The sequence below is a fragment of the Varanus komodoensis genome, unplaced genomic scaffold, assembly GCF_004798865.1.
Source record: "Varanus komodoensis strain SLA01 unplaced genomic scaffold, ASM479886v1 scaffold9, whole genome shotgun sequence".
Lineage (NCBI taxonomy): Eukaryota > Metazoa > Chordata > Lepidosauria > Squamata > Varanidae > Varanus > Varanus komodoensis.
The window spans coordinates 30,654,867-30,681,658 of NW_025336598.1; the positions used below are offsets into that span (position 1 = coordinate 30,654,867).

A 26,792-nucleotide genomic window follows, 5' to 3' on the forward strand; every position below is an offset into this window, starting at 1 on the left:
CAAACATCTTGGGATGGCTTGCAAAAAATGAGTAGAATAAAACAAACACCACAGCATCTGACAATTGATATACTAAAACTCCAGTTAAAATCAATTAAACATTAAAATAGCAGGAAAATAAAGAAGGTTTTTTCCTGACACCGATTAAGTGGACACAATTATTCTTATAAACCATTTGTATCACTGAACTCATCAACAACATTTTTCTTTTTCTTTTTAAAAAAATCTTGCAGATTTTACCATTTTGGCAAGCATCTGACTACCCTGATGAAAAAAGAATAACATTTTGAGAAGCCGTTCTGTATGTGGACTCTCCATGATGGCTTACCTAAGAATGCTAAAACGATTTGTAATGAAACAGATATCTCACTGGAAAATTTGGAAGTTTACCTTTGTTATTTTTATATTCTTAGTATTTTTGTTTTTGTTACAACGAGAAGTAGGAATGCGGGATTTTAATGAGGAGCCAGAAATACCATCAAAAGAAGGAAAAATAACTAATGTACTTGGTTTAGTATTAAAAGCTGTGAACAATATTAAACCTGCAAAGCCAAAAATGCAGATTAAAGCACCTATTAGGCAAACTCCAAATGCTGGACAGAAACCCTGTTTACAAGGATTCTATACAGGAGCAGAACTGATGCCTCGCATGGATCGACCCCCTCAGGATCCTAATGCTCCAGGAGCTTCTGGTAAAGCATACAAAGCTGTCAATTTAAGTCCACATGAGGAGAAGGAAAAGGATCGTGGATATGAAAAACATTGTTTTAATGCCTTTGCAAGTGACAGGATTTCTTTACATCGGGATCTAGGACCAGACACGCGACCACCAGAGTATGTTGAAATGCATTTGCCTTTTTCTTTTCTTTTCTTTTCTTTCTTTCTTTCTTTTTTTTTAGGAAAAAACAGCCTTTAACTATGCAAAATACTGAAAAGGGTTTTTGATCTCCTGATTGCTGTATTAATATGTGATTTGTGACTGTTGTTATTAGAATAATTGCTACTTACTAATTTTTACATTTGTGACAGTTTTGTAACTGTAGTATATAACATTTCTTTAATCTCTTGTCTAACTCTAATGCATCTAAGGGTACTTTCAGATGAGGCTTTTGCTGTGTGATTGCTGTGTCTCATTCACAGAAACTTAGGAAGGGTCAAGGCGATATCATCTTCAATTTGTAGTTCTCCCTTGCTTTCTCATAGTTTCTTCTGCCTTTTTTCATACCTGACAAAATCTCTTGAGGAAAAACCAAAACAGGTGCACTACCTATTTATTTACATCCATCCATCCATCTCTATACAATCTATTTGCCAAGGCAATATATGAATATATTTAGACTGATTGAAGGCCTCTTCATGAGTTGATCACTGTTGGTAGCAGTGAACTCTTCTTCTGAAAGCACCCTAAGAAATGTTAACAAATCCCGCTGTAAGTTTGTATGGATTTGAAGACCTTTCTTATAATTTGTTTAAGATGTGTTGGTGAGCAAGGATAACATTCACAGTTCTTGTTCTCCAACTTTAGATGGCCTTTCTTCATCACAGAATCCTTGAAAAGTCCCTGATCAATTCTGAATTAAGCATAAATTTAACTCTGAATTAAGCAGTTATTCTAAATGTTTATATACCCTTCATGTTGTGGTATGAAAAACTGTTTGTAAATTAGAAATCTTATGAAACATTTCTGCCACCCTGATCTTGTGAATGGCATTTCTTACAACTCATGTGTGTTCTGAGGGGAGAGGTCCTGCGACACTTGCCAAGCATATGATATTGCTGTATCCATGCCATGTTAAAGCATCAAGATCTGATACTATTGTTCATGTTTGGTTCTGTACACTTGGTTTTATTCTCTAGATGTATTGAGCAAAAGTTTAAACGCTGTCCTCCACTACCTACTACAAGTGTTATCATAGTTTTTCACAATGAGGCGTGGTCTACTCTGCTAAGAACAGTACACAGTGTGATATATACTTCCCCTGAAATATTACTGAAAGAAATAATTTTGGTGGACGATGCCAGTGAAGATGGTAAGGAAGATATTGTTTCTATGTATGTGTAACTTTTCACATTTACTTTTTTGGTTTCTTCTGTGCTGAAAATAGACATTGTTTGAACACAGAAGCTACAAAATGTCCTTGATATGAAATCTCTATATATTTATGAAAAACAAGCTCTCTCAAGTTGAATTGGTTTATTACATTTCTGGCAAATACAGATTTCATGTTCTTTTTGTACTATCTGTCTGGCTCCTTTGATTTATTATATCATTACACATTTAAGGAAGCTTAATTACATGTAGGCAGGATGTCTGAATTGAGAAAGGTATAAACAGCTGCTTGTTCACTTATTTGGCCACTTGTTCACATTCCAATCAAAGCACATGCTATGCCCTGACACTATAGGCATTTAAAAATGAATGTATTTTGACTGATTTTTTTTATAACTAACTACTCAGCTAAAAAAAGTAACAGTTTCTAAGAAACAGGCAAATATTGACTTCCTGTCTTTTCAGAATACTTGAAGGATAAATTGGATAATTACGTGAAACAATTCAACAATTTAGTTAAAGTTGTCCGACAAAATGAAAGAAAAGGACTCATTGCTGCTCGATTACTAGGTGCTTCAGTAGCAACTGGAGAAACCCTCACTTTTTTGGATGCACACTGTAAGTATCTCTAGATGGTAATAGAGTTCAGTTTGCTAATAGTCTTTTTGTTTTGAATTCTTACTTGGCCTAAGCTCTCTAATAGATATATTTTCTTGAACTGAAACTATAGAAATAGAATAGCAACATCACCAATGGAAATACACACTGTTTCATAACATGCAACTGAAAGGAACAGTGTGGGGGAGTTTTTCATTTCTGTAACTTAAAATTAGCTTCTTAGTGGCTTTTAAAGTATTTTAAATACTTGAGATTACCCCATAGAATCTGGCTCGCAGTTCTTCAGTCTGCGCCTAGAGGGTGCTGTAAGATTCATTGTGCTATATAGAGAGCATGTTTATACTGAGAACTCTGAAAGTGCCGCCTTTTACTGTACTGGAATCCCACAGCACCAAAAGAGTGCACTTCCCAAATGAGTCACTTCCCAAATGAGTGCCACCAAAACCAAGCCTTTTAATATTTTACAGCTCCCAAGACGTATTTAAAAATTACTGTAAATGTCAACAAAACCATTAAAAAGAAGAAAAATGAAACACACAGCAACAAAAATTTGGATATATCAGTTTCAATTAACACATGTGAAAACTCTGTCTCTTTCTTTATATGAAAAGCAATGTTCTTTAAAAAATTAAACATAAACTTCAGAGTCAAAGACAAAATATCCATATATGTATCCATTCATAAGTGACATCTGCATATCCCTCCTTCAAATACCTAAAGTGCTATTAGGTCTGCAATCCATTGCATTGTTGGAAGTGAACATTTATCCTTCCAATGTTGCAGTATCAGTATTAGCTGTCAAAAGGTCCCAGAGAATCCATTTACATTAACCATGTGTCAGTTCTAGGAAGCAGGAAGATAATCTAAACTGGCAAGTACATTACTAAGTATTACAGTACAAAGTTTATTTGAATTATGACCTCTTCCCAAAAGGAGACAATTACTGGGCATTGCTAAAGCATATGATTAAAAGAAGTATTTGCTGTCTTACACCACCAGCCATTAGCTGACTTAGACAAACTCTGTTAAAGAAATCTTGCTGTATCTGATACACATGAACCAAAAAATGTTGAGTAGATGCAATCCACTGAAGCTTCAAATACAGAAGCCAAAGTGGCAATCCATTGATTAGACAGAATAGGACTGACCAGTCCCCTATTCCATTCCTGGTTAAAACTCTGTGCATCATTTTTATTTACTGATATTATCAACTTGCATCATAGGTATTTATCGAAATTGATATCTGATCAGCTTATGTAAGTACTTCCAGTAGCAAATATGAGATGGTTGACTCAATAAGGGGAGCCACAGCCTTGAGTTTACAAGAGCTGAGCAGGGCTATCAAGGACAGGACATTTTGGAGGATATTCACTGTAAGTCAGAGATAACTTGATGGCATGTAGCAACAAAATAGCAAAGGAGATTGTGAAGCTGTGAAAGCAGCCAGGGCCAAACTTCTTTCCTAACAAATCTTGAATTGCAAGTATTACCATTCAAACATAGCAGGCAAATATAATTTGTCAGTTTTTTTCCAATTTACCATGGAAAAATGGATTAGAATGTAATTGACATATTACATGCCACACATTTCTAACAGCCATAGCTGTGAGACAATCTATATCCCTTTTAGAGTGCAGAGAACCTAATGTCATCCATTTGGAGAGGGAATCCAGACCAAGGTAGATCAAGGGAGAAAATCACATCTGAGTGGAAAAGACCAAAATTTAGCACTGATCAACAAATAGGCCCAATGATGAAGCAACATCTGGAAATCCAAACCCATCTTTTTAATTAGAAGTTGAATTCTTTTCAAAGATATTTGTGGGAGGGTAGCATTTCCCTAAAATTTACAGAACAAAGTATTTTTTTAAAAAAAAATATTGGCCTGGTATGACTAAAGGAATCCCACATATAACATAAACAATCCAGGATATAGTATTTATCTTACATGTGTTAATCTTACTCTACAAGCTTACTCTTCCATGATGTATCATTTATCAGCTTATTCAAGTTTAGCTTGATCATTTGAGATGCCTCTCTTGGAAAAAAAAATCTTCTCAAATAAGGAATAAAATCTGAGCACCGTCAAACTTGCCAATGCACTAACACACTGTGAGATGTAGTATCTCCAATCAGCATTTTTTTTACTTTGGCCAGTTAATTGAATAATCCAACAAATCATGAGAAGTATTAATTAACCACTTCAAAACTGGAACAGATTATTGGAGTTTGAGATAAACAATGGGTTGATCAGAATAAAGAATAATTTTAAATTCTAAACTATCACATGTAAAGCCATAACTATTGATCTTTTGTCTAAGAGTGCACACAAGAAGTTCCAAACATAAATCAAATACAAATGGAGAAAGACATCCTTATTTGCTACCTCTCCAAAGTTAAATCCAGGGAAATCCTAACTTTAGGTTGTATACAATATTTTGACCTATTTAAAAAATACTTCAGGAAAGTTAAAATTATTCAATATATCAAAATTAATTTCTATTTGATTTGCCAAGTCATTTTCAGCATGCAAAGAAACAATGGAAACCCAGCTTGTTCTGCCAATATTTAATGCTAACAAATCAATAACTGATCTAAGATTATCAGTCCCATTTCTGTGTTTTATAAATTCTGCCTAGGCTGATTGAACTAGTGTTGTAATAACTTGTTGCAATCTCTTGTCAGGTATTTCAGTTAATATTTTACTAGCTACAATAATTAAGTAGGTCAATAGCACAAGAACAAGTGTAATATAAGGATAATTTAACAATGAATAAAGGAAGCCCAATTCAAAATATGATTGTAAAGGTGATAAACCTTTGGAACTAGCAGATTAGAATATGTTTGGAAACCCATGTGGACCAGGTGATTTCCCCTTATACATATTTGTAATTGCTTTTGTAATTTCCTCCATATGCAGAACTAAAAGAAATGGCTGTTGTGAGGAACCTAAGCATGGACAAGTAACATAATAAAAAGCATCTATATCTTGTTTCACTATGTGCACTATGCAAATCAGAATATAACTTTAAAAACTGAGTTTATATCTGTAGGAGAGGTGTAGATCATATCACTCTCATCCTTAATATTGAAATAACATGCCAGTGTTTTTGTTATTTAAGATGATATGCCAAAATCTTATTAGGATGTTCCCCATTTTCATAATCTGTCTGTCATATACAGGATATAGCAGATTCCACCTATTGTGAAAGAATATAATTTAACTCATATTTAACATTCTGCAGCTCCTGATAAAGTTGTTCAATTGAGTAAATACAAACTGAGTTGAACGCAATTTCAACTTCTTATTTCAAGATATTATCTGCATATTCTTGCATAGGAAGTACTGGTGATAATTTAGCCCTGTATAAAAACTCTTGACCTCCCATCCAGTGGCACAAGAATATACAGTATTCTCAGTACTTTTAAAATCTTTTTAATAAATCTGTTTTGTAAATATCTCATTAAGAAGAAAAACATTAAAATGCCACTGACCAGGGAGGTTGGCAAATTAAAGGCTTCTCCAGACAGACAGAAGCATATAGTAAAACTTGCAGTGTATCACTCTTACAAAAAATGTTGATGTAGCAAATATAGAAACCAAAAAATAATCTAAAAACAATTATTACTATTATATTTTATTCATATCCTTCATTTTTCCTTTTGTGTGGAACCCAAGGTGCCTTTCAAAGCTCCATTTTTATCCTTACAACAATCCTGTGATATAGGCTGGGCTGATCCAAAGTCACCAAGTGAGCTTCATGGCTGAGTGTGGGCTAGAATCTGGATCTCCTGGGTCTCCTATCTAGCACTGTAACTACCACACTGCACTGACTCTCATTATGTGGCACAAATAAAAGTCTAGTCTTCTTACCAGGATGCATAATTTTCCAAGTATCAGTGAAGCTTGAGTTCAGCCCTATAACCTGAAGCATAAATCTCTCAGCACTGCTTGCCTCTTAGAAACAGGTTGATTCCTATGCAGGAAAGAGTCCTGCCCCACCACAATCACAAGAGATAACCAATTTGCTAAAACATTCATGAAATACAACCAAGATCTATACATCTTAATCATAGCAGCTGCCTTATAAATATACTTCTAAAGCAGAAAGTGATGGACCTATTCAGCTAAAAAGGAGAGCTGCTTAAGCATTAAAGTCCCAACCCCATTAAACCTTGTGAAGTATGTTACATGGAGCTAGCTAACCTATTTCTCAAGAAATGTTCATCTACAGCCAACAAATGGGTTTCTTGCAAACCCCCCCCACATTAGCATTAAGCTTTTTTAATTTAAAAAGCACTCTCTTTGACCTACTTAAATTCTACAGCCCTTTGACATTCCATGACATTCTTCTGAACACAAAGAAAAATAATATTGTTTGCCCTTCCACGCATACAAATCTTAGCAATTGTATATAAATTACCTATTTTAAAATGATAGAACAAATAAGTTTAAATATGATCCATTTCAATGAAAAAAATGATAGCTAGTATTTTATGCTAAACCTTACAGAAACATTTTAAAAGATTGAAAGTAAAAACAAGTCCCAAAATAGTATCAACACCCCCATCATGCCCCATATACTGGAAATGTTATAAACAAATTAAAGTGAAAAAAGATTTTTTGCCTTCTAGTACATCCCATGAAGTTAACCTCTCATTGCATCCTTACCCAATTACTAGATCCTACATAAATTTACAAGAGCTGAACAAGACTGTGAAGGACAGGACTTTTTGGAAGGCATTCATTCATGAGGTTGCCTTAAGTTGGAGATAACTTGACGGAACTGAACAACAACAACATCTTAAATATATTTTATTCCTTGTAAATATATTAAATGCATTGGTCTATAGTAAGTAAATAATAATTTATAATGATACAAGAAAGAAGAATTAGAAACAAAAAGAGAAAGTAAGGAAGGAAAAAAACAAACACTGAAACAAAATAAAACATGGTCGAATGCTCAGAACTCTTATTGATTGGGAGAGCCTAAACATTAGTAAACAACAGAAGGCTGGCTAAGGGCTATATCCAGCTTCTTAGATAGTAACAGTTGAGGCAGAAACAACTGATTCTACCTCACCAAGAGACCAAAACTTCTTTAGTTGCCCTTGATAGGCAGCGAAAAAAAAAAATATGGGTAACAAATATAATACTGCAGACTGATCTTCCTTGCCGAGATCCTTTCCTTGGTAAATTGTATTTTCCAGTCTGAAACTTCCTTGGGGTAATCTAGATAAATTGTAATTTCATTTTTGGCAGAGTCCCACTGAAGCTTTCCTCTCTGCCTGGATATGTGAAGCAAATACTCATGAACTGAAACTTGAACAATAATGGGCCCTGCTTATCTGGTGGGAATGCAACTAACCTTTGTAAGAATGTATCCGTAAATATTGCCTGGTTAGACCAGTATAGTCTGTTCTTGAAATACATGCAAAATAGTTTCTGAGAAAACCTTTCCAGCAGAGAAACACATGCAGGTATTATACTGTGAGAAGGTGTATTTGCTGTTTTGTGATCCTCCTACATAATTACTTTGCTGCATCAGGTTAAGGCCCATAGAATCAGCAGATACCTTGATAGCTTTCACAGAATCAGGAATCACCTGCAACTACTCAAGAGTGTTAACTGTATCCTCTTTGTCATCATAATCAAGTTTTCTCCTTCAGGCTTCTCAGAAAGTCTTGGCTGAGGAGATTATGTGGGATTGGGTAGCATTTCCTAGTCTTTCTGTGCTCTCAATGTAGCCATGATCAAACACACTTCCCAAGCACAGCAAACCAATAACACCAGAATCTTGATAGCATTTTAAGAGTTGGAAGAGGTACAGGCTATTATCTGATCACATTGCTGTCTTACTGGAAGTCAATGCTTATATTAGGGGCTTATATTTCGACAGACTCCAATATTCCAGTACAGCAGCCTGACAGACAATGCCAGTCAATCCAGACTCAAACATGGTACAGAGGGAAAACTAAAAATGAATGCCAACAGATTGTTCCAGGTAACAGAAACGGGCAATTCCTGTCAATAACATTGGTCCAATTTTTAGATGTGCTTCTTCATTCCTTTTTGGAGGAAGTTGACGAACCCAAGAAGTGATCAGTCACTGAATCCAGAGAATGGTTAAGTAGAAATATGCTCATATGAGTATTATTAGCTTTTATTAGTACAGATTGCTTTTCCTTTACTAACAAGAAACATTCCCATGCTCTACACAGGCTTATACCTTTAAAAAAATCAGTCTAGTGGGAAGTGGCATATCACTCAGATAAATGTTGCAGCAGCTTTCTCTTTAGAAATTAAGCACTGACTGTAGTACCGGCAAGCAAACTGCAACCACAGAATGCATACATTTTCTTCCACGTAACAATCCACTCCTTATTTCATCCTTAACTTTCCTTCTAGCAATCCTCCACAAAAGAAGATTTTCTTGATAACCCAAGTTCCTTGTTAGGAGCAAGTTCATCATCCTTGTCTCCTCCCCAAAAGATAATTTGTGCAAGACTTTTAAGACCTCTGCCCAGGATCTGTTTGTCAATACCAGGGCTGAGCTGTGGAATATAGGAAGAAAAATACCACTGAGCTTGTTCAAAATACTTTCTTCTTGCCATAGAATAGCATTACCTGTTGTTCCTCCACACCCTGAGAATTCAAGAACTAGTTGCCTGTAAAGACTCACATAACTATTTCCAGTGTAATAGCCAAATCTGCATCACTCTTCTAATAGCGAGTTAACTAAGCTGGTGAGTGCTGGCAAGACTGCAGCAAAATGGCCTCACTAGGAGAGAAGAACCAACTACAGTAAACCCCCTGTATCCGCTGTTTCAATTACTGCTGTTTCACTTAACCACAGTTGACCACGATCCAAAAAAAATTAAACACAGAATAGTGTTCACTACTGCCTGCTGTTTCAGGCACCTGCTTTGTTGTAAATTGTTGTGAGATGCCAGTAGATGCACAGTCTATAAAAGCCAGTGCTTTTTTGGTAAAAAAAAAAAAAAAAAAAGTGCCGGAACTCATGTCCCTGCCAGCAGTAAGCACACACACCAATCCCAAGCTGAGCAGCGTCCCAAGCAGCTATCTCTCACTATCAGATAGCAGACACAATAGCAGCCTGCAAGCACTATGTTAATTATCTTTGCTGCTGATCTGCTACACAGTTCAAAATCACTTTGTAAAATCCATTGAAAAAAAGGTGCCGGAACACCGTTCCGGTGCGTTCTATGACAAAAACCCTGATAAAAGCCATAAACAAACAAGCATATAAACCTATTTCCCCCATAGATACAGGGATCCCACTGTATCTGCATGCTCAGGTGATACCTCAGGTTAGTGGATGTACAAAGAAATATTCTTAAACAGTGGTGGATGGCAGTATGCCATGCTTGGGAAGAATGACTTGTTGAATGCTGGAACTTGGGTACTTTTCTGAATGAGTTGCAGCATTTGTTGCAGACCACAATTCATTCTTTTTTCCCAATGAATCTATTCATGGTTTCTTTTCCTCTTATCCCCCATCCAAATTTTCCTCAGTGCTGAAGCTCATCACAAAATGAATGTTTTTTCTTGTTTTAATCGATTTAGTGACACAATGAAGAAACTCATGTCTCCATTTTAATGTTTATCTGAGCTAATATATCGCTATGTTAAATGAATGGTTGATGAACCGAACCTAGTATTTAAGGGCTCAGTTGTATGGTCTCCTGAAGTTTTTTACTCTTTTTGTACATTTCCCTTGATCATGTGTACTTCGACAGTTACCTATAAACCAACAAGCTATCAAATAAACATCTGAAATTCATAAAATAATGGTTATTAGAGCTACTGTTGACTTCTTATAGACTTACTACTTCCAGGTACATGTGGATAGGATTGCTGCTTCAGTGTAATTACAATGTTACTCTGCTTTTATGAATGTGGAAAAATATCTTGCTATAGTCATGATCTCTCCCTTTTCTAGGTGAATGTTTTTATGGCTGGCTAGAACCTCTGTTGGCCAGAATAGCTGAAAACTATACTTGTGTTGTAAGTCCTGATATTTCAGCTATAGATCTCAATACATTTGAATTTCTGAAACCTTCTCCTTATGGTCAAAGCCACAACAGAGGGAATTTTGACTGGACTTTGTCATTTGGATGGGAAGCTCTTCCTGACCATGAAAACAAAAGAAGAAAAGATGAAACCTATCCTATTAAGTAAGCAATTACACTTTAACGCTTCTTTTTACAAATTAGTTTCTTGACATATTGAAAAAATCCTAAAAAATTACTTAATGAGTATTTACAATCCTTTTATCTTTATCCTTTTTATCTTGTTAATAAAAGATGACAGCTAAGTAGATGTTTTAACTTCAATATTATTTATGCTTCTCACATTGTACTCCAGGAGTTATATGTATTTTTCAGAGAAGCTGAAGTTTTAAACCGAAGCAAAATCTGAATGTCTTAATGCTTGAAAACCTAAATAAAAAAAATTAAATTACCTATATCCATAGAAAAAAATTGTGTCCAAACCATCATTTGCATTTTTAATCCTATGCAATGGATACTAATGTGATTTTTTGGCTGAGGTTTGCTATAGCAGAAATTTAACAAGTGGTGTTCTAGACATAGAAGTAGAACAACTGAGACATTGCTGTATATCCTTACTAGGAGAAACGAAAATGCCAGGTTTGTGTATCAGTTGATCCACTTTGGCTTTTAGATATTTTAAAATCGTTAAACAGGATGGGGACAAGTGGCTGGAGAGCAGCGTTTGTGAAAGGGATCTCAGGGAACTTGTAGACAGCAAGCAAAACATGAGCCAGCAGTGTGACGTGGTGGTTAGGAGGGCAAATGCCACTCTTGGATGTAGTAGAGCCAGAGCTGCAGCTTCCAGATCAAGAGAGGTGCTGGTGCTGCTCTATAAGACTCTGGTGCACCCACCACTGGAGTACTGTGTCCAGTTCAGGGCTCCATATTACATAGCAAAGTTAGAGACAGTTCAGCACAGGGCCACAAGGATGGTAGCCAGATTGAGAGAGAGGGGATGCCATATGAAATGAGATTAAGTGGGTTGGGCACCTCTAATAAGGACTTTTTGTAATGACTATAAATGAATTTGTAGCTTTGGATGTTAAGAAAATGTTCCAGAAAATTACAGAAGGGAGTTTAAATATAATTATGCCAGTGAAATTTAGTTTAAAATGGTATATGTGATGATGATGATGATGACGACGACGACGATAAAATCATGACATGCGAGAACATCTACTTCTTGCTTTCAGATTAGTAAAGCAGATGGTTTGCACAATGGAGTTTTCTTGTAATTAGTCATACCATTGCACTGTGTTGGAAGGGAAGAATGCCAGCACCAGAAAGGTTATTATCCTCAAATTATGGAAGCTATTTCTTCCCTGGACAGCAGTTTATTCATACTGTTATGGATATGAAATGGGTGTTAATATGTGAATAATTATTTGTCATGATAGTAATTCCACCTCGTCTGGGCATTATGTTATTTTTCTATATTACCCTCTAGACTTTGCATTTGTAAATGCTCTCATTCATCCTCAGTGCATCCTTTAGCAACTGCTCTGGCTGTGATGCCATGCATGGGTTGGTTTAGCCTAGGCAGAATTTCTTATCTGTTTTGCACCAACTCTTCCTCAGTCTGGAAGAAGACTGCCTCAGTCTTGATTCTTTGTTGCTATTCTGGATTTCAGCCCATAAGGCCTGTATTGTTTTTTCTCTTCAGCCAGTTCAGCTTATCTGTCTCTCTAGCTGACTGAGTGCTTCCATTCCCCATCCTACAGTTACTAAGTACTCTGTATTTATTACTAGTTTACTGTTCGTGTTGTTAAATAAAGTTGAAGATTTGGGTTATACAGATGTGGACTGTATATGAGTTTAACTTCCTGGATAGACACAGAAATCAGTATGCGCTGATACCTGAACAATAGTAGTTTTGCTACAAAGTCAAAACAGTAACCAATCATTTTAATTTATTTATTTATTTTCCGATTTATATCCTGCCTTTTTCCTACAAAGGGCTCAAGGCAGCTTACATCTCCTCCCCCATCTTATCCCCACAACAACAACCCTGTGAGGTAGGTTGGGCTGAGAGTCTGTGACTGGCCCAAAGTCACCCAGTTGGCTCCATGGCCAAGTGAGGACCCGAACCCAGGTCGTCTGAGTCCCAGTCCCAGGCTCTTAACCACTACACCACACTGGCTCTCAGTGTGGTGATTGATGCATGTTCACCTGTTGTCAATTCGTTTCCTTCATTAATGGGTGTTTTCGTATGAGAGTCCTTATGAAAGTAGCATGAGCAAATGATCCCCAAGCAGGGGTTGCAATATTGAGGGGCTGCACACCCAGTGCACACATTGCAGCCTCCTTGTGGGTTAAATAACCTATAGTGGGCTTTCAAGCCATGCAGAGAGCCTCGCAGACTGTTGTTGGCTCAGTTGATGAGACTTACTAGAAGAGGAAATAGCTGTGGGTTCTTAAAAAAAATAATCACAGACTTTAGCCAGATGGAGAACTTAAATGATTATTTCTCTCTCTCTCTCTCTCTCTCTCTCTCTCATATATTTTTATTGTTTTTAGAACACCTACTTTTGCAGGAGGTCTCTTTTCAATTTCGAAAGACTACTTTTACAAAATTGGGAGCTACGATGAAGAAATGGAAATATGGGGAGGAGAAAATATCGAAATGTCTTTCCGAGTAAGTTTAGGACAAACTATTCATGTGTAAGTTATCAGTCAAATGAATGTGCTGTGATAAAGCCTTTATTGCACTTTAGCCCCAGCTCTCAGAGATCAGATGAACCTGGTCTTATTTATTCGTGTTAGCAACTTCATTTTAGTACTGTGTGGTGGGTGTACAAGGTTTGAATCAGGAAGATTTGTTGCTCTATTATCTGGCAGCTGTTGCTTCTACTAAAGGTAGACTAACAGGAGTATTAATTTCAGATATGGCAGTGTGGAGGTCAGTTGGAAATCATTCCTTGCTCAGTTGTTGGCCATGTATTCCGTAGCAAGAGCCCTCATACCTTTCCCAAAGGAACTCAAGTGATTATACGTAATCAAGTTCGCCTTGCAGAAGTCTGGATGGATGAATATAAATATATATATTACCGGCGAAACACAGAGGCAACAAAAATTGTTAAACAAGTAGGTGGCGATGGTGGTGGTATTAGAAATCAGTTGCTGCATTGAAGTTCCTGGTGAGCAAAAATTATTTATTGTGAAATTATTTAAAAGTATATAAAAATAATAGGCATTCTTTATCCCATTTGTGTTGCTCCACCATGTATTGAATAGATTGGCAGTACCCAATTCAATTTTCATTTAATGTGCTGTCTACCGGAAGTTCAATGAACTCAAGTATTTCAATGAATTGCACTCATTCTCTCTTATTAGAATTTGAGTAACCTGGCTCAAGAATTCTATTTCAATTCCTTCCATTGACTGAGGTTTAGAATTACAGAGGATGGTTGTAAAATAATGTTTTAATTAAAGCAGTAGCAACCAGATAGGATTAATGTTAGATGCATAGACCTGGATAATATTCATTGCTGTAAATCTATGTGTAAATGACCATTTGTTTTTGGGACTGCAAAGAATTTTTGGTTGCTCCAGCAGGGCAGCCAAAAGTTGCTGGTCAGTGTGCTTAAGCATGGCAAACCTAGGATGTGGAGGGGGAAGAATACTGTTTACATTAGTTCCTATAAACTGTCATGTAGCCAATGTATATATGTCAGACATGGGTCTGCTAGAGATCCAGTAATGCAGGGAGATATTGTGCAGGTAGCCTGCAATTTTTCCTCCTCTATCCTAATCAAAGCTTTTGCTTTCTGTGCTAGGTCTATTTTCAGATGTACTCCTTCCATATTTAGAAGGCACAAAGAATAGCTGGTATCGCTACCATCAGTTCATGGGCTCTCCCAGACAGAGGACCAGTAAACATGATTGGACTGTGGCATTTTTAAGTCAGTGTGGGTTGTAGTACATTCAGGTAGTACCTAGGGACCAAACCCCGGGTTCAGATGGCACAGCAAGCTGTATCTATGATTGGATATTCAGGGTGGCAATAAATAAGTCTCAATGAGCTGCAATGATCATGCACACCTGGTCAGTGTAGCAGCCATTGGCTCCTCTTTAAAAGTTGCTTTCTCAGAGGACGCTCAGTCACACTCTACCACCATTTTCACAGCTCTCCTTTGTGTGTACTATACAGTTTTTAAGAAGAAAGATTCTTGTTACTCTATCTCTTGATTACTTGCCTATTGGGAAACATATATTGCAAACTATCAAATCCTTGGAAAATATCTAAACATAATATATCATGAATGTGTTGTCTGAGATTGGTAAATTTTATATTATTTCCCCAGCTCTTAATAGCAGTACTCCTGTTCCTGTCTCCAGCCAATCTAGAACAGTAGCTTTTTGGAACTCAGAGATCACACTTTTTTTTCTTTCTCTTCCTCCTAAGACCTCCTTCCCCTGCATTTTTAGTGCTAAAAGTAGGCTTCCACATTTGCAGTAGCTGCAGCAAGTGTGCTGGGGCCCTCCAGCAAGCAAAGAGAGCCTTCTTCCCAACCTTGCAACTGCAGTGGTGAGTTGGGATTGTTCTGGGGGAGGTCCCTCGCTCCTCCCCAGGGACAGTACAAAACATTGCAGTGCCTAAGACTGAAGAAGCAGCAGCACCCCCCCCCCCCCAGTACCTGTCATGTTTTTGCTGCTGCATTAATGGAGGCTAGAGTCATCTTTTTTACAGCAAGGCATTATGGGTCAGCTGGCTGCAGCAGCAAACAATATCTAACACTTCTTTAAATTTAACTTTAAGGCTCTGCCTGGCTATTTTCCAGGTGTGGCAAGTACCTGTGTGGTAAGTGGGCATACTCATGAAAGGTGGGCAAGTGCCTGTCCACAGAAACATAGCAGCAGTAGCAGCAGGGGGCAAAGCGGTTAGAGAAGACGAAGAGTGGCCTGTTAATAATGTGAGCCAGGTAGGAGGGAAGGGAGAAGATCAACTGCAACAGTGGGATCACAGGCTAAGTAGCAGGTGGCTGCCATGACCCATTGAGGCCCCCAGCGCCAATTTGCTGTCTGAGTCACGGGTCTCACCCTGCCTTATAAGAAAGCTGACATTTCTCCTCTCTAGCTGAAAGACTGGAAGGAAAGTATGGGGTGGTCCAGCACCTTTGTTTCCAGGATGCTCAGTGCTTCACCCTGGAGCAGCCAAAATGAATGAAATCCCAACTGTGTTCCCTGTACACTTGCCACAAACTGTGCATTCCTGGTTAAGGTCCCAGGATCAGATCTGACCAGTGGTCTAAATATCTTGGGACTTGCATTTTTATATCATGGAGAGAAAGTTGTGTGAGGACGTTTTAACTACATGGTATGCATCCATCTAACCCTGTTGATCATCTCCAGGATACTGTAGATCGTTAAATGGAATTGTTGGGAATGGTCAAGGCAGTTATTCTTGGTGCACTTCCAGGGTCAGGGTTGCACTGACTCTTTGGATAAGGAATGTGATGACTGGGGAATGGGCAGTGTGGGAATCAAGATGGTGGAAGAGGGTGAGGTTATGTCAAGGCTGCCATTTCCAGATGCTCAGGTAGACCATGGCAACAGACAGGGTTTGGAAGTGAAGGGTGGGGACAGGGAAGAGGAGGGGGGAAAGCCCATGCCAAGTCTGTTCCTGACAAGTTAGAAGGGCTGCTCAGTTAGAGGGCCTGCATAGATCTAGGAGGCTAGCCCTTCTCCAGAGGAGCCCACCCAGTGGAATGGAGCTCAGGGTTTCTGAAAAGGAGGAGGTTTGGAGCTAGTTTCTAATCTGAGTTCTAAACCCTTTCTCTCCCCTCTTTCAAATTTCTGTGGTTCTGTTGACCTTGCTCTGTTGCATTGTTATACTCTGCCTAATTTCTAATTCCTCTAGCTCTTCCACCTCCTACCCCCATCTTCTATTACAGGGTGGAAAGAAAGGTTTCCTATATAAGGCAGTGAAGAAACCCAGGATTTTAGCATTTGTGATTTGTAAGACAGCAATATATTCCTCAAATAAAATGTAGCAGCAAAGATAGGAATCTGTCCCATCTCCTGATAATAAAACATGTTCACTTTCTTATACCTAAATCCTCAGTATTTCATAGGTCCTGAAGGACAAAGGGTGGAGCTTTTCTCCTTTAAATTGCAAACCGATAAATGTATAAATACCTAGGAATCCCCATGTAGATAGGAACTACTGTCTTGCTTTTGATGGACCTGTTTTACTCTCAAACTGATAGGTATTCAGGTTTTCTATTAGAGAGCACAATATACACCTTCCAGTTGAAGCAGCAGTTATATTAACTGAAAAGGGATATAGGAAAAATCTCTGTTATTGGAGAAAGGTAAATGTTGCAATATTGGAAAAATAATCTGAAGGTACTGTTGAAGTATTTGGAAACAAGCTGATCAGTGGATAGAACCCACAAAACATGCAAGAATGGTTGGGATTTGGTGGGAAATTTCTGTCAGTATGGTGGAAGTACTCTTGAATAGCATATGGCTATCAGAGAAACAAATTCTTAATTGTTATGTAATTTGGCAAAATTAATAATTAACTTGTTAACTACAAAAAATGTTAAGTCTAGTGGGTCATTGGCAGAAGAATAGCTAAAGAAACTGTGTGAGAACTTGTGTAGATAGATTGTATATCAGTTCTGTTTCATTTCCATTTGTACAACATTTTGAGCAGGCCATGTACTTCTTTGGGTTTACTATTATTTATGCAGAGTTATAACGCAGGGTGTTAAATAGCCCTTCCTTGAGCAAACAAGCATTTTGACAGGGCCTCTTTGAAATCAGCCATTGTGTTTTGAGATGATAGATACACTGTGGCAAGCATGCTATATCTTCCATTTTTGGCATAAGATGAGCATATATCCCACACTATTACAGATGCCATGCTTTTTTAAAATGGTATTATCTAAATTCCCCTTATTAAAAATACATGCCATTAAAAACTCCAGTAAAAGATAATATTTTAATGACATATAGTTCCTATTTATTTTATATAACTAATTATTTAGCATTGTTTCAACAGAATTTGTTTGGTGACCTATCAAAAAGACACGAATTAAGGCAACAGTTACAGTGTAAAAACTTTTCGTGGTATCTTAGCAATGTTTTTCCTGAGGCATATGTACCTGACCTGAATCCGCCGTTATCTGGATCTGTGAGTATGCTTTTCTTTTAAAAGAAAAATAAAATTTATAGCATTCACCCATGCTATTGCTGTACTTATATTTTCATTTGTATTGTTCTGCCTAGTTAAAAAATATTGGAAGAAGAGCATGTCTGGATGTTGGAGAAAATAATCAAGGTGGCAAACCATTAATTATGTATACTTGCCATGGCCTTGGAGGAAACCAGGTAGAATATCAAATTTTATTTTTTACCTAGGTGATAAAGATAAATATATAATATGGTGCTTTTCAGATTTACTGGGCTCCTGTGTTCAATAATGCAAATGAGTTACACGAAAGACATTTTTCTACTGTTATCGAGCTTCCTCTGAAAAACACGACCACAAACTAATATTGGTTTTGTTTCATGGAGCCCCTTCAGTTCATCCATGGTGAGCATGCAGTGTTCCATCACTGCTTTCTGGTAACCTCTTAATGTGTCAGAGTGTTTGCTAGTATTCTTTGGAGCACAGAAGGCAAATTGAGGACAGGAAGTCTGGCTCCTTGAGAACTAGAAGTCTTTGTACATCAATATAACATGCCATATGTACAATGTAATTTTCTTAGTCATAACAATGTTTGGATATTGTGCTAATATAAATGTAGAAACTCTTTTTTGTGCCTAATGATAGCACATTAGTCCTCCAGTGGCAGTTTTACTGAAATGCAGAACCACATATTCAGATGTCCAAAACTAGCATATGCAAAACAGATATTCCATGACTGCTTCAAAATAAGAACATGTGCATATAATGGTTCCAGTGATCTAATATATACAAGCTCTTTACATGGGCATTTACTGAACACATACAACACAAATAGGTGAACAAGCCCCACATCCCAGGTCAGAAGGGTCTAACTCTAAGTCCAGAGTGCCAGCTATGGCCTGGGTCTTGTGGTCTCCCAGAACCAGGTGGCCACTGATTTCCTTTGCTTTGGACTGGACCCTGGGCAACCAGAGATACCCTGCACAGTGCTCCGAACAGCAGACCTCTGTTGCAGCACTGTGTTGGGCCAGGGACATTGTTGGGGAATTAAAATGGCCATCATTACCTGCAGTTGGCATGTGCCACTGCAGTCACTACAGCGGCAACCCCCCACACAAGAATCGTTGCACCACGTGCTTGTAGCTGCCACAAGAAAAGACAGTGAGCCCTTCTGAAGGCATCACGTAACTTGGGAGTCAGCCCTGCGGATGTGAGCTGCTGCAGCCATTTATCTGTGCAGTCTGATGTGTTATGTCTAAGCTGTACTTCTAAGCATTTCATGCCATATCATTTAAGGTATGTGGAGGAAAGTGAACGCACTGTGTTAGGGGAGAATGACCCTACTTAGAAGCCAAAGTGAATGCTGCCTCTCAAATTGAATCCTTGTTGCTGAGCTCACATCCTCTGTAACTTGCACTAATAGCTTGAATGACATCTCTAATCCTGTATCTTGACTACATCGCACTAGTTCCTTAACTGTCTCTACTATGCACTCTTCATCTCTTCTTTAGCTTTTTGTCTGGTCCTTATCTATTTTATGAGGGCATGCTTCATTTCCACCTTGTAAACTTGATAATCTTGACTTCTTTCCCCCTTCTTTCTTCTCTTTCTGCTTTTTTCTTTGCCTCTAGAACTTATGCTGTCAAGGAGGAAGACAGTGGGCAAGACTGAGCAACCAGGCCTGAGTCCTGTCAAACTTTAAGCCTCATGCTCAGAGGTCAGAGTGGTCTTCCCTACACTAAAAACCTCCTACCATTTTCAGCCTATGTACATCCTTAGATGGCTGAATTTCTGATGTACTCTCCTTTACTCACAACATGTAGAACAAGGATTGTACAAAATTTACAGCATCTTCTGAAAACATAAATAGACAGTAGTTTTTATTAAATTAAAATAATTGTAGTGATAAATGAAAAATGCCAGCTTATAAAGGAGAAAGTACTCAAACTTCAGCATTTCTTTGTAGCCTTTGTATCATTTGTCCCACAAAAGATGTAAATAATAAATTGTTTAGCAACTCATTGATCTCAGTAGACTCTTCTAGTCAGTAGAATCTCTTTTTTAGATTTCATTTGTTGTTGGTTTGATATAGTAAGGTAGAAACAACCTAGTATTTTAAAATGTGCATATGTCTGGCCTGATCTGCGAGTCTGGCAACTGTGCCACACTAGTGATTTTCCTGTTCTGTGTTGCAGCTGAAAGCATTCCCATTACACTGCTAAGGCACTGTGGATATTGGGCGCTATCTGGTCAAAGTTAAGCATTTATAAATCTCATTGGTTTCAGTGGCAGTGAGCTAATTTTCTGTGTATCTCCATACTTGAAATCAGAGGGAATTAAAAGTGCTTAACTTTGACTGGATTATGCCTCTATGTTACAAGAGTTTGTTCATTCTAGGAATGTTACACATTGTCCCAACTTCTCATGCTAACGGTGCTCTCTACAAATTAGTTTTCCTCAGAATCTGCCACACAAATGATATCCCCACCCCAATATACTCTTTTGTTTTGTGTATTAGGAGGAAGTGAAACAAAATATAAATTTTCAATGTTGTTTTTTAATTGTCCACGTTATAGTCTGCCATATATCCCTAATACTGTTCAGTATGCTTATAAATATTCAGTTTGGAACATATAATGCAGTTGTGTAAATAATGATCCAGAGATTAAAGGGACACATATAATAATTGTGTTTTGGGTAGTTTTGTATGTATTTTAGTTATTACATTTTTAATCCACCAAGCAATCATGTTTTCTGGGTGGATTTTTCCCTGACTGAATGGCATTTGTTTACACAGTACTTTGAATATTCTGCACATCATGAAATTAGACACAACCTCCAGAAGGAGCTCTGTCTACATGCTTTTCATGGAGCAGTGCAACTTCGTGAATGTAACTACAAAGGAAAGAAGAGCAGAACCAGTGAAGAAGAAAAATGGGAAATTCGAAAGGTATTTTCTAAAAGGAAATCAGTTTGCAAACAATTAAATACATCAGCCTTTAAAAACAGGAGCTCTTCACTAATTAAATGTAGAAGGGGTTTACTTTTTGAGCTCTGGCTTCATAGGATATTGCCAGTTACAGGAGCGGGCAATGTTTTGTCCAAAAGATCACTTGCAGTGGTGGATGGCCTCTGCTAGTGCCAGACATGGCCGGAGTTCACGATAGATGGTGCCTGGGCACACAGGTGTTCTTCCTACACACACACTCTCCCCCGCTCTCTGTTTAACATGTACGAATACTTGGGCAGACCCATCCTCACACATGTGCACTCTCACTCTCCCCTTTTCAGCACACAGGATGAAGAGAAACTGCTGTACTCCTCAACAGTTTCTGCCCCTAACCAGCTAGGCAGTGGGGAGGGGAGTAGTGTACAGTGGGATTGCAGAAATCCCACTCTGTGTGTCCATCAGCTTGAACATGGATAAGAAGGGTGCCTGCAGACCACATGGAAGTCATCTGAAGACTACATAGGCTCCCTGGGCTGCAGGTACTCCACAGGTTCTCTTGGAAGTATTATTGTGCTCCATTTAAGTAATCATCATTATTTATTTATTTATTTATTTATTTATTAAAACATTTTTATGCCGCCCCATTCGCCGAAGCCTCGGGGCGGCTTACAACAAAAAATTTAAAATAACATTTTAAAATATATACAATAAAATACAAATATACACTATAAAACAAGCCGCCCTGGCCAAATAAAATTCAATAATATTAACATTTAAAATACTGCTTAAATAAAAAGGTCTTCGCCTGGCGCCGAAAAACAAATAACGACGGCGCCAGGCAGACCTCTCTGGGGAGCGCATTCCATAACTTAGGCGCCACCGCTGAGAAAGCCCTCCTCCGAGTAACCACCCTCCTAACTTCTTCCATGGAGGGCTCCCGGAGAAGGGCCTCTCCCGCCGATCTCAGGGGGCGGCTGGGCATATAAGGATGTAAGCGCTCCTTCAGGTAACCAGGACCCAAGCCGTTTAGGGCTTTATAGGTCATAGCCAACACCTTGAATTGGGCCCGGACTTCAATGGGAAGCCAGTGAAGCTGACGGAGAACTGGAGTCATGTGAACATAACGTCCAGTCCCCGTCAGCAGCCTGGCAGCTCTATTTTGGACCAATTGAAGTATCCGGACCGTCTTCAAGGGTAGCCCCACGTAGAGCGCGTTGCAGAAGTCCAAACGGGAAGTCACCAACGCATGTGTCACTGTCGCAAGGCAGTCATTCTCCAGATAGGGGCGCAGCTGATGAATTAGCCGAAGCTGGAGGAAAGCACTCCTCGCCACTGCTGTTACCTGAGCTTCCAGTGAAAGCTCTGGGTCGAGGAGCACTCCCAAGCTGCGGACCTTGTCCCTAAGAGGGAGTGCAACCCCATTCAGGACAAGGTTCAATTCACCCTCTCCGAAGCCCGATCCACCAACCAACAGGACCTCCGTCTTGTCTGGATTGAGCTTCAGTTTATTGGCCCTCATCCAGCCCATTACCTCGGCCAGGCACCGGTTCAGCACAGCCACTGCCTCACCTGGATTGGTGGAAAACGAGAGGTAGAGCTGGGTATCATCAGCGTACTGATGGTTCCGCAGCCCACACCTCCTGATGACCTCTCCCAGCGGTTTCATGTATATGTTGAACAGCAAAGGGGACAAAATGGACCCCTGCGGTACTCCATGGCATAGCTGCCATGGCGCAGAGCCATAGTCCCCCAGCACCACCTTCTGGAACCGGCCATTGAGATAGGAGCGGAACCACTGCAAAGCAGTGCCTCCAACCCCCAATCCCGCAAGCCTATCCAGAAGGATACCATGGTCGATGGTATCGAAAGCTGCTGAGAGGTCCAGCAGAACCAACAGGGACGCACTCCCCCTGTCCTTCTCCCTGCACAGGTCATCATACAGGGCGACCAAGGCAGATTCAGTACCGTACCCGGGTCTGAAGCCGGACTGCAATGGGTCCAGATAATCAGTTTCATCCAAGAGTGCTTGGAGTTGTCCCGCCACCACTCGTTCTAACACCTTGCCCAGAAACGGGATGTTGGCCACTGGTCTATAATTAGTGGCCATCTCTGGATCCAGTGACGCCTTCTTCAGGACCGGTCGGACTACCGCCTCCTTCAAAGGGGCCGGCACCCGACCCTCCCTCAGAGAAGCGTTAACCACTTCCAAGATCCAGGTTCCAATCCCGTGCTTGGAATCATTTATTAACCAAGACGGGCAAGGGTCCAAAAGGCAAGTGGTTGGACGTACTCGCCCAAGCACCTTGTCCACATCATCGGGCCGCAATAACTGAAATTCATCCAATAAATCTGGACCAGACGGCAGCATTGGTGTCTCCTTTGAAACCTCTGAATCAATAGTGGTGTCCAGCTCGTGACGAATCTGAGCGATTTTCTCCCTGAAATGCCTGGCAAAGTCGTCACAGCGGGTCTTTGAGGGTGGAATCAGGTCTTCCTTTGGACCTGGACGGACCAGGCCTTGCACCACTCGAAAGAGCTCCGCCGGACGGCATTGTGAGGAGGCAATGGAAGCGGAAAAGAATCTCTTTTTTGCCGCCCTCACCGCCACAGCATAGGCCCGATAGTGGGCTCTTAAGTGTGTTCGGTCAGATTCATCTCGTGATTTCCTCCACCTACGCTCTAGTCGTCTCCCAACCTGCTTCATCGCCCTCAATTCAGGAGTATACCAAGGGGAAGAGCGGGCTCTGCCCGGTGGGAGAGGACGCTTAGGAGCGATCGTGTCTACAGCCCTGGTCATCTCCCCATTCCACAGTTCGACCAGAGCCTCGACAGGAGCACCCGTCTTGTCAGCCGGAAACTCCCCCAGGGCCTTCAGGAATCCTTCTGGATCCATCCGGCTCCGGGGGCGGACCCACATAATCGGGTCCGCACCCTTACAGAGGGAGAAGTCGCTCTCGAGCATAAACCTCACCAGGAAGTGATCTGACCATGACAGGGGAGTCAAGCATAAATTACTCACCCTCAGACCACCCTCTTCCTGCCTCGTCGAGAAAACCAGGTCCAGAGTGTGTCCCCGTTCATGGGTGGGGCCGGTGACATGTTGAGACAGCCCCATGGCCGTCATGGAGGCCATGAAGTCCTGAGCCGCCCCGGTCAGACTAGCCTCGGCATGGAGATTGAAGTCCCCCAGGACCAACATCCTGGGGGTCCTCAACACCAGGTCCGAGACAGTCTCCGTCAGCTCAGGCAGGGAGACTGTTGGGCAGAAGGGTGCGCGGTACACCAACAGAATCCCCAGTCTGTCTCGGTCGCCCAACACCAAATAGAGACACTCCAGCCCTGGTCTCGAAGGGACCGGAAGTCCCGTGAGGGAGATGGAGGCTCGGTATACCAAAGCGACCCCCCCTCCCCTCCCCTCCAGCCGTGAGCAGTGCTGGACCAGATACCCGGGCGGGCACACTTGGGAGAGGGCAACATCCCCCCCCCTCCCGCCCAGGTCTCCGTTATGCAGACCAGGTCGGCCCCCTCATCCACAATCAGGTCCTGGATGAGGGCAGATTTGTTATTGACCGACCTGGCATTAAGCAACAGCACCGTCAGGCTGGAGGGGCGACTGACGAGACTCCCTGGCACCCTCTGGCTGGGAGCAAAACCAGAAGTAGGGACAGGTGTCAGCCATCTGTCCCTCCTTCTTCTATGCGGACACGTTAAGCTCCCAACGCTGTTACGTCCCCTGCCCATAACCACCTCAATGGCGGCACCCGTGCGCTCCCCAGGAAACATAAGCGGCAGCATGGCCAGGGACGACTCCATAAAAAGATTTAAAATACTACTAAAAACACACACACACACACACACACACACACCCCTCACTCACAGCCCAGCAGGAGGGCCTACCATCGCCAAGCGCAAGCCCCTGGCCAGCCCCGCCCCCTGCTCGGCCACCCGAACGGCGGCAACTGTCCTTTGGCCGACGCCCTTTGTAGCCGCCGGCCCTGCGTCCCCCGCCTCGTCCGAAGCACGCCTGCCACACGTGCTGGGGCGTGGCGGAGCAGCCAAGTGGGCGGTGGATGGCGGCGCGGTCTTACGCGGCCAGGCAGCGGCTCCCCTCCGGCGCGGCGCGGTCTTACACAGCTTTATCCCATTATGAAAGCTTTATCCCAGTCTGAAAGTTAATGCATACTAGAATACAATGGCCTCTATTCCAGATAGATATATATTTAAGTAACTTCCAGTGCTATCAAATATATAGTGAATAATTATCTGTCTTTGCCAGTGCCAATGACATTTTGTCATGCAAGCAAGATAGAAGTATACCAAATCTCGAGCAGAGGATTTGGCAGAGGAAGAGACCCAGTGTGATATAATGGGCATGATGTAGCATGTCAGTTAACATTGTTGGGAGTGAGGATCAGACTGCCACTTAACCAAGAGGTTCTCTAACTAAACTTACTTACTGTGTTATTTTAAAGTGGGGTGGGGAGCCTTAAAGGATAAAGTGGGATGGAACAAATGGGGTCTTGTACCCTAATCTCCTCAAAGGAAGAGTGAGAGTAAAATGTAATTAATCCTCTTTCTCTGTTCTAGGACCAGTTGCTGTACAATGCAGCATTAAATATGTGTCTTACAGGAAACAGAGAACATCCAAGCATGGTATCATGTAACCCCTTAGACCTCTTTCAGAAATGGATTTTTGGCCAACACAATTAAGCTGATGTTTTATGCACAGAAATAGCTCCTTCAAAATGATAATGATTTAACTTAAATTATGCAGAAGCAGCTAAAATAGAAATTATTGTTAAATTATTTTTAGCTAGCAATAAATCCAAAGAATAGGTTTTTCAACTGTTACAAATGTTTACAAAATATTGAAATTGCCAGTATAAAACCCTTTGTCTTTAAGATGTTGTAATTCCCCATGTTTGGGGGGTAGTTTCTATGTTTTTTAGTCTGTGTGCATGTGGGGGTGGGATATGTATGAATTTGTATTCTTACTAAGAACTTAGGAGAAATGAAGGTCAGAAGATACTATTTTTTTCTATAGTACTTGAAAAGTACCGTGCCTTCTGAATATTCCATTTTAGACTCCTTAACTGGCCCTCTGTTGTAGATACTGATCCAGTCTGCTCAGCTTTTAGCATATCAAGGAAATACTTCTGTAAGGAGTAATCCAGTGACCCTTAGACAGGTATTTCACATTCCCAGCTCTGAGGTCAGAGATGGGGCTCTGACTTTGAAGCTGGATACCTCACTTCCCCTCATAACTGGTGCAGAAAGAACCGTGCTGGCTGCCTCTCTAAAGGAACATCAGGGAGAAAGATAAAAAGGGGCATTTCAGTGAGCAAGGAAGAGAGGACAGGCTACAAGCTATGCTGAAGTCTCTCCAAGCTTCCTTTCCTCCATTTCCAAAATTATTTCACTAGATGGGCAAATCCTGTCTAGCAAAACTGCGGGGAGAGAGGAAAGAAGCTGAAGATATTCTCAGCCACTCTTCTTTGCCCTACATAGTATGCTTGTATGCCTCCAGGTTCAGGACTCTCAAGCACTGAGGCTACGTCCTATAGGGTAGTGCCCTAAGTACACAAGTTTTTCTAGAAGTATGATGTTCTAGTACCTCTCTTGAATGAGAAATTGTTACTACCACTGATTAATAATACGGTTTTTTTCTGTGTTGTTTAGTATGTTTATCAGTGTTGAGCTTTTCACCTTTTAATTCAGAACCAAGAAAAAAATTATATTGTGTTTTCATCAGAACTTCAAAACAACTTTTTAGTTTAATTCAACATACCCTGTGTGCAGTTTGATTTCCACGTGCAAGCAATTTGATCAAAATATCTTGCTGTTTACCTATACCTTAATATTCAGAGTTAATATTCCATTTTTCTTTATTGCTTATTGTGAGGGATCGGAATGTTAACAAAAATAAGAATAATGTCAAAGTATAGAGAGAAGAGCACTCC

General features: G+C 40.3%; 1 protein-coding gene across 1 annotated transcript; it reads left to right on the forward strand.

The window, feature by feature from the left end:
* Window positions 1-303: 303 nt before the first annotated feature.
* Window positions 304-26,792, forward strand: GALNT3 (polypeptide N-acetylgalactosaminyltransferase 3). Its single transcript, XM_044418060.1, has 10 exons — window positions 304-834; window positions 1,858-2,030; window positions 2,516-2,668; window positions 10,633-10,867; window positions 13,262-13,379; window positions 13,628-13,828; window positions 17,754-17,885; window positions 17,981-18,082; window positions 20,680-20,832; window positions 25,420-26,792. The coding sequence occupies exons 1-10, from the start codon at window positions 317-319 to the stop codon at window positions 25,540-25,542; spliced, it is 1,908 nt and encodes a 635-aa protein (XP_044273995.1). The 5' UTR covers window positions 304-316; the 3' UTR covers window positions 25,543-26,792.

Bases quoted from the DNA above. Each gene is read 5' to 3' on its own strand.
- GALNT3 (XM_044418060.1), top strand. From the start codon at position 317: ATGATGGCTTACCTAAGAATGCTAAAACGATTTGTAATGAAACAGATA. The intron at 17,886-17,980 runs GTGAGTATGCTT...TGTTCTGCCTAG, and splicing joins ATCCGCCGTTATCTGGATCT to TTAAAAAATATTGGAAGAAG. The intron at 20,833-25,419 runs GTATTTTCTAAA...TCTCTGTTCTAG, and splicing joins AAAAATGGGAAATTCGAAAG to GACCAGTTGCTGTACAATGC.